The sequence below is a fragment of the Gopherus evgoodei genome, chromosome 4 (assembly GCF_007399415.2).
Source record: "Gopherus evgoodei ecotype Sinaloan lineage chromosome 4, rGopEvg1_v1.p, whole genome shotgun sequence".
In the NCBI taxonomy this organism is placed as follows: domain Eukaryota; kingdom Metazoa; phylum Chordata; order Testudines; family Testudinidae; genus Gopherus; species Gopherus evgoodei.
This window is the reverse complement of record NC_044325.1, coordinates 146,086,313-146,100,097: the sequence shown is the minus strand read 5'-3', so window position 1 is coordinate 146,100,097 and position 13,785 is coordinate 146,086,313. Positions and strand designations below refer to the sequence as shown.

Genomic DNA, 13,785 nt, shown 5'->3' with positions numbered 1-13,785 from the left:
TCTCTGTGGTGGCCTGGACCCCCTGTCCGGGATGTCACCTGATGTACTGTGGTTTTACTGAGCCTCTCCTGCTCCACCAGCCTGGATTCCCTCTCCCTGTGTTGCTGAATTAAGCTCTCTGGTCTCCTGCAGCACACACACACAGGCAGGACCACAACCAGCTGCAGACACAGCCTGAAATCAGCGCCATGTGAGAAGGCTCCCCCAGCACTCACGTGCACACCCCTTTTGGGAGATAAACCCCCAACTATACTGTTTTGCACTGTGTAGAAAAATCTGCACAGTGCAAACTCATATCATAAGCCAGGGCGGGCTCCAGGGTTTTTGCCGCCCCAAGCAGCGGAAAAAAAAAAAAAAAGCTGTGATTGTGATCGGTGGCAGCTCCACTGCACCACTTTCTTCTTCAGCAGCAGGTCCTTCCCTCTGAGAGGGACCGAGGGACCCACCGCCGAATTCCCGCCGAAGAGCCCGACGTGCCGCCCAAGCACCTGCTTGCTGGGCTGGTGCCTGAAGCCGGCCCTGTCATAAGGATATTTTCATAAAGAATATGGAGTGTAACGTCACACTCCCATGCAAGATGTAGTTACCTGGATGTGATTTGTGATTGTTTTTCGAGCTCCAACTTCCCATTCTCTCTTCTCTTGGTAACTAAGGATAAAAAGTACGTATATATTGTTTAGAAAACTCCACAGATTCTGGGCCGAGTCTCTGATTTCTAAGATCATTTGATTTTGTCTCAGTGTGTTCCAAAGTCCTGGTCTGATTCATGGAGGCCAGGTGTCTCCAGGTCATTATTAATTACTAGTCTTAATCATAGTTTGTACTTGAAACCAAAACTCTGGATCTAAACAGCCCCAAACTCTGGGTCCACTCTAATTTGTACTTCTCTGGAGGCTTTCATCCAAGGAGCTCAAAATGCCTAAACTGCAATGGATTAAGCTTCATGACATACCTGTGAGCTAAGAAAGTATTATCCACATTTTAGAGTGTGTGAGAAGTGTAGCAAACATGGAGAGGATAAATAACCTGCCCAAACAAAATGGACAGCAAGTCAGTGGCAGAATCAGGAACAGAACCTAGGAGTCATGGCAACCAGTATCCCACTCCACTACTAAGTGTGACCGAAAGCACCCGTTTTCACCCTGCAGACTATTGTAATTGTCTTTGTACAGAATACACCTTGTGAGGTATCATCTGAAAACTAATAATCCACTGATGAATAATACCATGGTGAAATGGCTGTAGCAACAGTGTGTGTAAAGTTATGAAAAACCCACATATGATGTTAAAGGAGCATGTTCAAATTCACATAGCCCCCTCAGGTAGAACTGGTCAAGCACTCCTGGCTTAACCAACGGGACGTCTGTTTACCTCCGTCTCCATATACACTGTAAACAGAGTCCTCAGACAGCAAGAGGGAGAAGAAAGAAGACAATCTGAATTTCAGCATACACAGGTGAAAAAAAAACAGCATGAAGCTTCCTTCCTCCAGCAAATTCCATGTTTCTTTGATCTCACCTGGAAAGAACTTTAACTAGGGGTCACACTCAGGAAAACACTTTTCAAAGGGTGACTGAACTATGAAAATGAGGGGCAAAAACTCTCCGCCATTCTCTCTCCCTACCCATCTCTCTCTTCACCCAAGATGGAAGAAACAGCCACTGCACTTTGGGAGCAGGCCCTAGCTTCAGAGCTTGGTCAGCAATCTTATTGGGAACCTGGAGTAATGGATTTCCCTTTAGTTTGTTTAGGTTAGAAAGCATTTTATCTTTATTTTTCTTATACTCATTTCTTTTATATCTCAATATCTGTAACTCAGACTAGTTTTGTTCTTTAATCAAAATACTCCAGTGTTGTGAATTGTTTGGGTAACTCCATTTAAGGTGGCAAGCTGTTGTGTATTGATCCCATTAGAGGGGCAACGTATCTAGTATGTCTGGACTGGATAGTGCAGAACACACATTGTGAGGGAAAATTCAAGACTGGGTGTCACTCTGCAAATAGTACTCAGGCTGCCGGAAGCCCTAGTGTGGGCTGGTGTGTTGTGTCAGGCTGCTGGGGTCAGAACTGCTGGAACCGCATGGTGACTTTACACAGACACTCAGGGAGTTACCTGCATGTTGATAGGCTGCTTCTGAGGAACTTAAGTTGGAAGCTACAACAGCAAAGCATTGTGAGGCACCCAAGGTTGCAGGGAAGGGGTGACACATCCCCTCACTGGTCAGCATTGCACCCTGAAATGTTCTACTAAGCCATATTCAGCATATTTTTCCATGCTTATGAACACAAGGTCTATCTACTATTCAAGACATTGATTAAAGTAAATCCTATTTCAGTATCAGAGGGAAATGGCCAACTTAAAAACCACATTTCTGCATGAAAATTTTTATCGGCTTTTTTTGCAGCAGCTATGAATATAAATGAAAGAGGTCAGGAAAAAATATTTTCTCTTTGCAGTTTATGTTATGCATTTGACAGTACTTGATGTTCCCTTGTATAATCAGTTAGTCCTCTATTGTTTCTATGGGTCTTTCACACATCAAGAGGAAAAAGTATTCTTTTTAAATCTCAGGACACGATCTGAAAACGCCTAAAAATCTGAAAATACTGATTTATTGAAAGGCACAGGCCCTAAAGAAAAATTCATTGACCAGATTTCTGACGATAAATATGACTGATTTATTCTTTACCAGTAAAAATGAGTTTTAATTAAGCTAAATGAAATAACTACATATTACCTCCTTCCTCGAACACCGAGAAAATGTTCCAAAGCCTTCGCAGCTGCAAAAACGACTTGATTTTTCCTACCTTTTTCAAAATAGTTCAGTAACAGCTATCAGAAGTAATTCAACATATCTACATCTGTTCAGATGTTGAATCATCTGCTGTCTTGGATGAGGTAGGATCTTCTGTCGCATGCATGAGGAAGTTTAGTAATATCAGATTTTGTAACACAAGAAACCACCCATTTTGTTTCAAGTAAACAAGACTCATTTTTTGGCAAACAAATGTTTGAAATCAGGTGTCAAAATTGATTTACTTTTTTTTAAGGGAAAGTGAACACAAGAGAATGTTTTTGTTTTGCAAATCTCTTCAATATTTTTTTCTCCTCTGAATTTAAAACTGTTTTTAACAAAGCCAGTCAAAATTTTGGTTGACACTTTGAATTTTTGACATCTTCATTAGTTTTTTTTTTAAAATTGACTGTTTAAAAAACTAAAGTTTTTTTCCCCGTGTTAAATTATCTCATCCCTTTTCAGCACAGCATTTAAACACAATAGTCTTATTATTTCAATGGGAAGGAACTTTGAATAAATAACTTACAAAAGTAATGTGCATTGATGAATAAGGATGAGATTACTTATGTTTAAGTGTTTTGCTCAGTTTGGGCTTGTATTAGGGATAGACCTCCACCCCGAAAAGATCAGACAATCAGCAGAAGGCCCTATCGATGCAGTAAATTGATTGATTTTGTTTAAAATTCTCCCTTTCCTTGCTCCTTTTTCAAATCTCCAGTAAGTGGAACACACACTCAATAACATTTGAGTCAAGACAACTGGGTTCAAATGTAAGCCAAGTGATTTACCTGTTCTTACTTAACATTTATACTGGTGGTTTGCTTTCCACTTGGTACGTTACTGTTGTGCCTGGATTCTCACTCAGCTCAGGAACTGTTTATCCCAGTAAAACTATTTTCACATTGAAATTGATTTTTTGGAATGGGTAAGGTTAGTAGAAATGTTTACTAACCAAAGCCTAAATTTTGGGCTTATGCCACCCATGTTCAGTTATGAATTCTGTGCCTGCTTTTCTAGTACAATTGGTGCAATGGATAGACAGTAGGATGGAAAATGGAAGAAGGGTAGTGGTCTTCATTTGTTTGGAAATATAAGCTATTTAACTCCTGTTTGCAAAGTGACTTTTACCTTAAACAACTCTACATTCAGCAACCATAGTCAGTTCTGCAGTGAAAGCAGGTACATAGGTAACAATACAATGAAGTTGAGGACACAGAGAAACAAATATCAGCTCCATTACAAAACATATGCACGAAAAAAAAATGATCCCCCGGCCCCCCAAAAAAACAAAACATTAATTCAGCCTAAAGCCACAGATAGAAGGAAATTGCACTTCCTTGAGTTTTAAGTAACTGGTTAGTAGATTAGCAACCATTTTCTTCTCTGCTTTATTTCTTTGAAATAATCTGTCCCCAAACACATATATAGCAAGTCAGGTTCTTATCTGCCTTCAGTGCTACTTTCTGCACCCAACTTCCTCCCCTGTGGATTAGTACCTGGCCCCAGCTTAGCTCACTTTTCATTCTTGAGATACTGCAAATTGGAATAGTAGAGTTGTTAGTGTCGGCATATAGAATCCACGGAGAGATTTATATGGCACCAGTACAGAGGAAAGCGACACTGACAATTCTAATTTTTCAGTTTGCTAACAGAAAGTCAAAGGGGTATGTGCTTTGGAGGAAACAAGTGGCAGACAGCGTGCACAGTTGGAAGATGGACTTAGCCCTCTCAGAACCACTGGTAATTTCTAAAGGCAACTGTATCACACCATAAGGAGTATGATTACATCTCTGCTTGTGGGACAGATTGTGGGAGGGAGCCATCTATTCATCCAGAAAACAAGGGTACCATGCTAGAAATGCACAATTGAGAACATTAGTCTTTAACAAGATCCACCAGAAAGATAGACAGAGGTTGAGTCTTGGTGTTTGTTTCTTTAAAAAACACACTAAGCATTCTTTTCATTCACAGACGAGAGGGACCTTTTCCCCTAAATAAATAAATAAAAGAAAAAGCAGCCCCTCTTTCATTAAGATGCTTCATAACAAAATTTCTATTCAGCACTGTGAACTATGAGGGAGAGAGATAACTCAGTGGTTTGAGCACTGGCCTGCTAAACCCAGGGTTGTGAGTTCAGTCCTTGAGAGGGCCACTTAGGGATCTGGGGCAAAAACAGTACTTGGTCCTGCTAGTGAAGGCAGGGGGCTAGACTCGATGTCCCTTGCAGTTCTAGGAGATATGCCTATCTCCATTATTTTATTTATTTATTATTTTTTCTATGGTCCACTAGCAGGGCTTTATCATGGGAACTTCTGCTTGCAAGGTGAGCCATGTGACAGACTTATCATCATATATTGAAACTGAGCTCTGCCTTGCAACCATGAGCACTGAGAACCTAAGGTGTTTTACAGAAAGTAAACACATACAGTGAAAAATATAGAATGGGGGGAGGGAAGGGAAGGGAAAGAGGGGGGCAGGAACTACCCTCCTATGCTCGCCCTGCACTCCAGAGCAAGTGGAGTATAACAGACTCTGCATAGTACCTCTCTCCTTCCCCCTCCCCACCCAGGAACAAATGAGCCATTGCTGTCTGTGTAATGGTTAGGCCATAACCCAAATGTATATCTAGTGTAAACGCTGTCTGTTTATATTACTCAAGGATATCAAAGTGCTTTACAAGTATGAATCATGCCTCACTTTCCCCCTGTTCCTCATATACTTATTTTACAGAGAAGATAACTGAGGCACAGGCAAAAGCAGTCACTTGCCTAGACATATAGTGAGTCAGTGGCAAAGCCAATCAGAAAGAAACATGAACTGTTTGGCTTTAACAAAGGAAGAGTTATGTTTTTATTCATCTGCAGAACCCTAAATTCTGCATAAAAACAAACTAGAACAAGCACGTAGGTCCCTGTTCACACGTCAGAATTAACTGCCATAACCATGCCCTGGGACTGCTGCTAGTTCAGTGCTACTAATCAGACAGGCAGAATACAGAATGTATTTTAATTTAGAGTTACAGTTGTACAGTTTCCAACGGCAGATCATAGAAGAAACGCAAAGCTGAATGGAATTCAACGTTGTGCAATTATACTGCCACCCGTGTGCTCTTCGATAACATCTTCAAATCTGAAATGCACTTGGCAATACTCTCCTTCTCCTGCAAAAGGAAATGAATAGACTTTCACAGGCCTTGAAACAACTCAGGGAAAAGAATCATTTGCATGAACAATGTGGGCACACCAGCCATGTTCAGATTTAGCTGGGTAAAAATTGAAGCCAGGTACAAAAAGGATCTAGTTCCAACTCATGTATGATTAATAATTTGCATGACCATCTAAGAAACTCATGGAGATGGAAATTCAAATATTGGCTTATGTTCAAGCCTTAGCAAATGATGATCAATCTAGATGATTAAAATCTGATCCTACCAAAAAAACAAACAAACAGTCAGCCTGCACAATTCACAGGAGACTGCAGGATGCTGGCAAGTGTCAGGCCAACCTATCTAGAGGAACAATAAGCTTTGGGAAGAGTGAGTGGATCGTCCAAAGTGCTGGCAGAACTGACCGAGGAGAGGACGACAGCATTATGTAAATGAACTTCCCATCTAGTGCACTTCAACTCCATATCTAGGTCTACCCATTTTCTTCACCTCCCAGTGTGGAGACTGAAGCAACTTTAGCCCTGTGAGGCACCAAGGAAGGGAAATGTGCAGGTGCGCTAGTCCCACCAGTCAGTCATCTTAAAATTCCACATTTAAACATCCATGCTTTACATCAAGGGATGCTGCAAGGAAGTACCCTAGCCTCCTGGGCACACCTCCCACCCACAAGACTACTGTTGTGCCGGAAGGTAATCTCTCAACTGGAGTTACTGGGCCTGATTTTCAGAAGCAATCAGCAACCACAACCCAAATGAAATCAGGAAATGCTGCAAGTGCTCAGCATTTCTGAAAAAAAATCAGATCCCACTGGTTTTGCTCAAAAAAGTAGGAACGTGCCTTGGGTGCTCTGGAAGCCAGCCAGAGAAGAGTCAGCCAAAGACATACTAGTCATGTTTGACCAAAGATGTCAGGCAGTTGAGGAAAACAGTATTCTGTATTAGGACACGGGAGGCACGGTGAACTGCTAGAAACTCAGAAGCTAAAAGTACCTGTTGAGCAGTGATGCTCTGGATGACATTTTTCTCTATCCAGTTGATCATGTGATCTTGTTCCTTACGACGTGTCAGTTGCTGAACAGCGATTTGATAGTCTAGCCGCTTCTTCACTTCATTGTATACAGTCAGCAGCCTTTCTCGGTAGTTAGTCTCTAGCAGCATAGCAACGTTATTCTAGTTAGAGAAAAGATGCACTTCAGTTTTCCATTACGACTTTTCTGCCCATCTTGTATTTCAGATTTAAATTTTTTATTAAATCTAATGTTAAAAAATTATATAATATGCAGGTTACGTGTGTATATACATCTGGGTATAGTGATTAGATTATCCACAGATACAAAGTTTGTTTTAAAAGTCATAAGATACATCATCAAAAATAATCCAAATTTAGATCAATACATTTAATAATACAGTTTAGATATTAGTATCCTAATAGTCAGGTACATCAATCCTGAAAAGTTATAAAGAGTTGGTTGTGGAAAGCAAACATATCAATGAGTGAAAATTATCCCTCAACAGTTGAGAATTTAGGGTAGGTTGTCCATGAGAAAATACAATCCATCCAGAAAGTATTTAAGTTGCTTTCCTGACCACACTTCTTATTGGCACTCCAGCTTATCCCTCCCTGGTATTGCCAATATCCAGTGATGTCTTCTAGGTAGATGTCCCTTGACCACTACACTCACATGTTGCTTTTCAAAGGAACCTAGAGTATTTTACAAAAATTGGCTGTGTTCATTCACAGACGGAGGCACAAAAGTTAAATGACTTCCCAGGATCTCAGAGGAACTGAGCCCTAGAATCCCAATTCTATATTATATGCCAAGACTATACAGACTGTCAAAAGCGAGAGTCCCACTATTTAAATATCAGTAGTATTAGTTAAGTGGATATGGTATTTTTTTAAAAAAGGGCTGCATTTTAGGCTTTTCAACTAAGAATGTCTTTATACTCAAAAAAATAAATGACAAAAATCTAGCATAACCCAGCTCTACACAGGAACTCTCACCATAATGTTCTTTTAAAACAGACTACATGTAATTTTCTAGATTAAAAAAACTGAAAAAAAAAAGTCATCGACACCCACGTGGGTTATCAGCAGGGTTAGAACCTTTAGATCCACAATACAGACCTCTGCCACTGGAGCTTCGGGAGCGGCAGCTACAGCAGTAGGTGGCACTCTTTAGATGGAACAACACTAGAGGAGGATGAAACACTTTGCCAGTGGGTTTCACAAACACACCTCTACCTCGATATAAACGCTGTCCTCGGGAGCCGAAAAAATCTTATTGTGAAACCACGTTATATCGAACTTACTTTGATCCACCAGAGTGTGCCCCCCGGAGCGCTGCTTTACTGCGTTATATCCAAATTTGTGTTATATCGGATCACATTATAGTGAGGTAGAGGTGTATTTGGAAAGAGGATGATAGACCGTTCCCTGCCCCTCCGCAACACCTCCTAATCCATTCTCTTTAGTCCATACCTGTCACACTTGTCTCTCTTCTTTACCCCCCAGAATCTTCATCCCATTCCCCACTCCTCGGGCTTCTTAGCCCATTCTCCTTGTCTAGACACTTCCAGTTCATTCCCTGGCCCTCAGCCCCCTCTCCTTCCCTATGTTCCTCATCCCATTCCCACCCGCTTCTAATCCTGGTTGTCCCTCTGTGCTCAAGCACTTCACCTGATCTGCCAACACTCCCCCTCTTACCCAACCAACACTCCATCCTGTGGAAGAAGAATTAAAAGCAGGGTAAATGTTTTAGTCAATTTAAGGATCAAGTGAAAGGTAGCCCTAACCCTAACAACACGAGAGTTGTAAGAAATACTGTTTCTCGCCTTGCTTCTAGTTAATAAAGATGGAATGCTGATTTAAGCAGTAACCTTAAGATAATGTAAAGTCTGGAGGGAGTTTGTATAAACAAAGGATAACCATTAGCTATTGATGTATGTAACAGGAAGGTTTAAATCCTTGTCTTATATTGCTTGTGGAGGAAGATCTGCCTAAGGTCAGGGGGGCCCCCTGTCTGACTGAAGTCTTCCCTTGCAATTGCTCATAATAAACGGTCTCTGTCTTGTTGCTAACACACACACGACTTGTTTTCTTCCACAGTCCCAATTTACACCCCTGCAGGTCTGGCTCTGGTCCCTTCTTCATTCAAATTAGGCAGCTTCCTCCTCCATGCTGCCTGGTCCCAGGACAGCACAAGATAGTCTCCCTGCTCTCAGTTCAGGTGCTCAGACCCAATGCTTCCACAGCAGCCCGAAGTCGCAATTGCCAGGAAAGTCCTGCTAAGCCCTATCCTGCAGCTTGGATGAAGTCTTTGAGAAATTTAGCAGCTGAACTCTAAGGAATCTCTATTGATCATGTGTGAATCGTGATCTTTCAAAGAATTAAAATTTGGTCAAATTTGGGAAGGCTCACATGGACTGCAAAAGGAACATCTTCAACACAGAGGCCTCCTACTGCCAAATTTCAAGTCTGTGCTCCAGAAACTTGCAGGTTCTAGAACGTCTCAAATGAAATGTCGCCACAATGTTTTAACAATGTATTTTTCCCTAGCTTCATTTTCAGAAATGAATCATTTTCAAAGCCTAGGGCAGACACCCAAGATGGAAAAATTAAAGCCTGAATAATTCTGGTAAAGTTACATGCAACTGAAAATAGGGTCTTATAATGGGAAATGTCATACAACTTAATAGTCTATGTGACCTGCCACACATAATGTACAGATAGCCAACATTTGCTGCTTGTTAAGTACATAGAGACACTCAGGGTCTGTGGTTATGAGGGCCACGTAACTATGTAAAAAGATATTTATCAAGTTATATTTGTAATAACGTACCCGCTTGGCATCAAAGAGATAATTGCGGCCTTCAACCCTCCATTGCTCTTTCTTTTCCTGTTCAATTATTGACTCCAGGTGGTTGATTGAATCATTTTTGACAGCTAAAGCTTTGGCAACTTTCTCCTGAAATAAGAAGGAACTTTAAAATCCAGACTAAAACATAAGGAAGGGAAAGATCAGCTGCTGATCTGATTGTTCAAAACTGCATTGTCTCCTTAAACTGTAACTTATCAGGTCTGAAGGTGAAGAGGGGCAGCCAAGAACAGTAACTGCCACTGAAGTTGCCATGTTTAAAGCTTAAGCCGGGTCTACACTTAAACATCCATAAATGCAGTTTTACCAGCACAGATGAGTTTCTGTCAGTATAACTTATTTCACTCAGAGACCCAGTATAAGCTACAAGGCAAGTGCTTTTCTGATAAGGCCTTGCGTACACTGGAAAAGATTTACCGGTACAGCTATACCTGCAAACAATCCTAGGGCAGATGTAACTTATTCTGACAAACACGTTTTTACTAGTAGAGCTTAGCCAACTGAAATAAGCCATCTCAACAAAAGCATTCCTATGCCAGTATAACTCAGGTCTACAGTACGAGTTTACTTAGGCCAAGACTAGAAAAAAGTTATAGTTATACCAGCAAATCTTTTCTAGCATAGAAAAGGAATTTGCAGAAAAGAACCAAGGAACACATGTAAGAGTACAGAAATGAAATGGCATGCCCCCAAAATGTGAAGAATGAATTAAAGAGGTCTCTAACTTCCAGACTAAACTCCTCTATTTCATTCTGAAGTAGATGCAATAAAGACTGCAATGCACTGGCTTCCCAATGCACTTACATGGTATAGTTATTTCTAAAAAACCCACACCAACTAAAAAGCAGGTAAGTTTGAAAGTCAGAGGCATATGCTCCCCAAGCATCCAAGTCACTGCTGAAAATGGGACTTAAGATGCTTTTGAAAAGTTTTACTCAAATTCTACATATATGGATATTGATTCATGACACCAACTATGAATGCATACTTTGCCCTCGGCCCTTTAATTTTAAATTGTGACACCAATGGCAAAATACCATAAATAAGCATTTTGCAAACAGGTGGCTTCTTAACATGCATGGACATAGTCAAGTTCTGGCTCCCTTGGCCAATAGGATCTGGAAGTACTGTTCTGATGAGTTTAATCCACTTCTTCAGGATTAGTAGGCTACCAGTCAAAATGCAAGAACACTCAGTTGCAAGACAGTCACTACAGTACACAATTCTACATCGAACATGCCCATGAATTTAGATTAAGTTGCCTGCCCTGTAAGATTTATTTGGCAGAGATCACCTATTGTAAAGTGCCATGTAGGCTTTCAGCACTGCACAAAGAACCATAATTTAAAAAAGCCGTTACTTTTCTTCAATATTAGAAAAACTGGTGAAAACTTTTTTTTAAAGCAACTGAATGCCTGGAATTGTTGCACTGAGAGTCAGTGTCAAGTTAGACTACGTTCTCTTTTTTTCTTACCTCATTGAGCCTATCAGCAAAAGCTGCTACATCACCCCCATATTTTTTAACTATATAAATGAGGACTCCCACCACGCAGGCACCTGCAATTGTTTCATGGTTGATTATATAGATTTCCTTGGAGAGAAGGTAGAACAGTAGCCCAGTTCCCAGCACATAGGGCCCTAAAATAGATAAAAGGATAATGTTTTAAATATATCACTTGGAAACAGACCCATTCCCAAGTTCAGCTGACTGAAAGCAGATAGGCATTTTAATTTTTTTAAGTTACATAGGAATATTGAGGGACTTGTCACTCCTCTCCAAAAAAAGAATGACTCGGGTAGAAGAATCACCATTCCCAGAAATATACTGCTATATGAAGACTTCCATCACCAGAAAGTAACCATGGAATGCCTAATATGTTATCTCTAGCCTCTGCTGCCCTTTCAGTATAGGGCATTAACCTCCATATTTAGACATTACCGGGAGCTAGGAGCTGCAAACATTTTTCTGCTAATCAGGCCCATAACACACACTTAGAATCTATCCTTTACTGAAAGCTAAAGTCTGTAAGGAGCCCTCTGAACAGCTCCCCCATTTGCTTCCCAGACTTCAAAAGAGTTGAAGGTTCTTAGCATCTCAGAGGGAAACTTATCTCCATACAGGATCAAGCCCATAATTAGTACAAAATCCTAAACAGAGTGTGTTCTTTCCCACCACAAAAGCAAATTCATCATCCACATTAATGTCAAATTACTCACACCAGTAAAACCTAAGCTTTTCAGACACTTTGCCATACTTGATGGCATAGCAGGTGTGCAGCACCAATAATCAAAATCAAACGCACAAGGGTACAACATACTAACCTGTGACTCCTGTTTTAGGATACAGGAATTGGAAAAATTCCTCTGGGATCAACCCATGACGAACTTGCCCTCCTTTCTCAGGGAGAGGCGGTAAAGGAGCCAAGCAGCGCTGACCTGTGTGGAATGGTCTAGAAGCATGCAATACACTATGAGTAAAAAGAGATTTGCTGTGAAGTGTATTCCTTTGCCAAAAAAATAAAAGGCTCAAATGAAGTTAGGGCACTTATTCTTACATGCGGGCCCCAAAAATCTTTTCAGTTATATAGAAGTCAAAACTATGTACCAACCATTCAAAATGGACTTTGGTTAACGCACATACAGACTTACCCCTGGTAAACGAACCTGTTTCAAGATGCTTTACAAAAAATTATTCTTACACATGCATAAAAGAAGCAAATTCTATTACCATGATTTAACAAGTAACTAGACTGAAAAATCAGGTAACTTGCTCAAGGTCCAACAAACTCAAGCATCTCAATCTCCAGAACCCTGATCATATTAAAAAGTTTGACTAGAAGCTACTTGAAGTTTTGCCAAAGTAGGGCAGATGGCAGCACTCAAATAGCTGCCAGAAAGTAGCTCAAAATATTAAGGCCTGATTAACACACAAAGTGGCACCATTCAAACTAAATGTGTTACTTTATACCAATTTAAACTGGTCTAACTTTGTTGATAGATTTGAGCTGAAATAAGACTTTGATATTGTATCTGCTGGTACCTGTAACAGGCAGAAGATAAGTAAACCAACAGTTTGGAAATTACCCTCTCTATAAAATGCCTGGAGGTCTATTCAAAAAAAGTGCCATATGAAAAGTAGACATTATCATCACTCCAGTAAACAGATGTAATAGCGTATACACTCACTGGTTGAGTTAAGCTGGCAAATAAATTAAACCAGCACAACCTCAGTGCTTCAGCAAATGCTTCATCTAACTTAAAGAGGGATTCACAGAAGCAACCTTAGTTGCATGCCGAGGTAGGTCACTTCTGGCAGAGCCAGAAACTCTAACCCCCCAGCCCCAGGATCGAGCCCCGAGAGTTTTACTTCCTAGCCACCCTCTCCCCCCTAGAAAGAGAACCCAGGAGTCCTGACACCCCCCCCAACCCCCATTAGCGCAGCCCCACCCCAGAGAAGAAAAAGAACCCAGGAGTCCTGACACCCCCCCCCCCCGAGAGAAGAGAACCCAGGAGTCCTGACACCCCCCCCCCCAGAGAAAAGAACCCAGGAGTCCTGACCCCCCTCCGCCGGCCGCACTTACCCCACGGAGAGGGAGGGAGCCAGGCTCTTCAGCGCCGCCGGAGCTGCGGGAGGACACAGAGCGATCAGTGCACGGCCCCGCTCGCCCCCGCTGCCCCCCGGACTACCCCAGGGGCGGTCCCCACTCACCGGCGCGCAGGCCCAGGCGGGACAGCATTGTCGCTAGAGCTCCGGCGCTGCCCTCTCTGTCCCGGTGACCCCAGCGGCGACAAGATGGCCGCGAAGAAGGAAGCCTCGCGAGAGGATCTTAGGAACGCCCAACATCTCGCGAGCTGTGGGGGCGGGAGCGGTAAAAATGTCGCGAGAAGAATCGTAATCTCCTGTAATTCCCCGGAGGGCGGGGTGTTCTGGGAAATCTCGCGAG

At 41.7% G+C, this 13,785-nt stretch overlaps 1 protein-coding gene across 2 annotated transcripts; it reads right to left on the bottom strand.

The window, feature by feature from the left end:
• Positions 1-5,787: 5,787 nt before the first annotated feature.
• Positions 5,788-13,661, bottom strand: ATP5PB (ATP synthase peripheral stalk-membrane subunit b). 2 transcript variants are annotated; one of them, XM_030561706.1, is made up of 7 exons: positions 13,551-13,661; positions 13,423-13,465; positions 12,164-12,309; positions 11,316-11,479; positions 9,806-9,931; positions 6,954-7,133; positions 5,788-5,958 (listed from the first exon to the last, which is right to left on the bottom strand). In XM_030561706.1, exons 1-7 carry the CDS (start codon positions 13,576-13,578, stop codon positions 5,887-5,889), a joined length of 759 nt encoding a protein of 252 aa, XP_030417566.1. In that variant the 5' UTR covers positions 13,579-13,661; the 3' UTR covers positions 5,788-5,886. The 2 variants fall into 2 exon arrangements, with proteins under 2 accessions (XP_030417566.1, XP_030417567.1); XM_030561707.1 differs by having other exon boundaries at positions 12,164-12,291.
• Between the last annotated feature and the right edge of the window lie 124 nt (positions 13,662-13,785).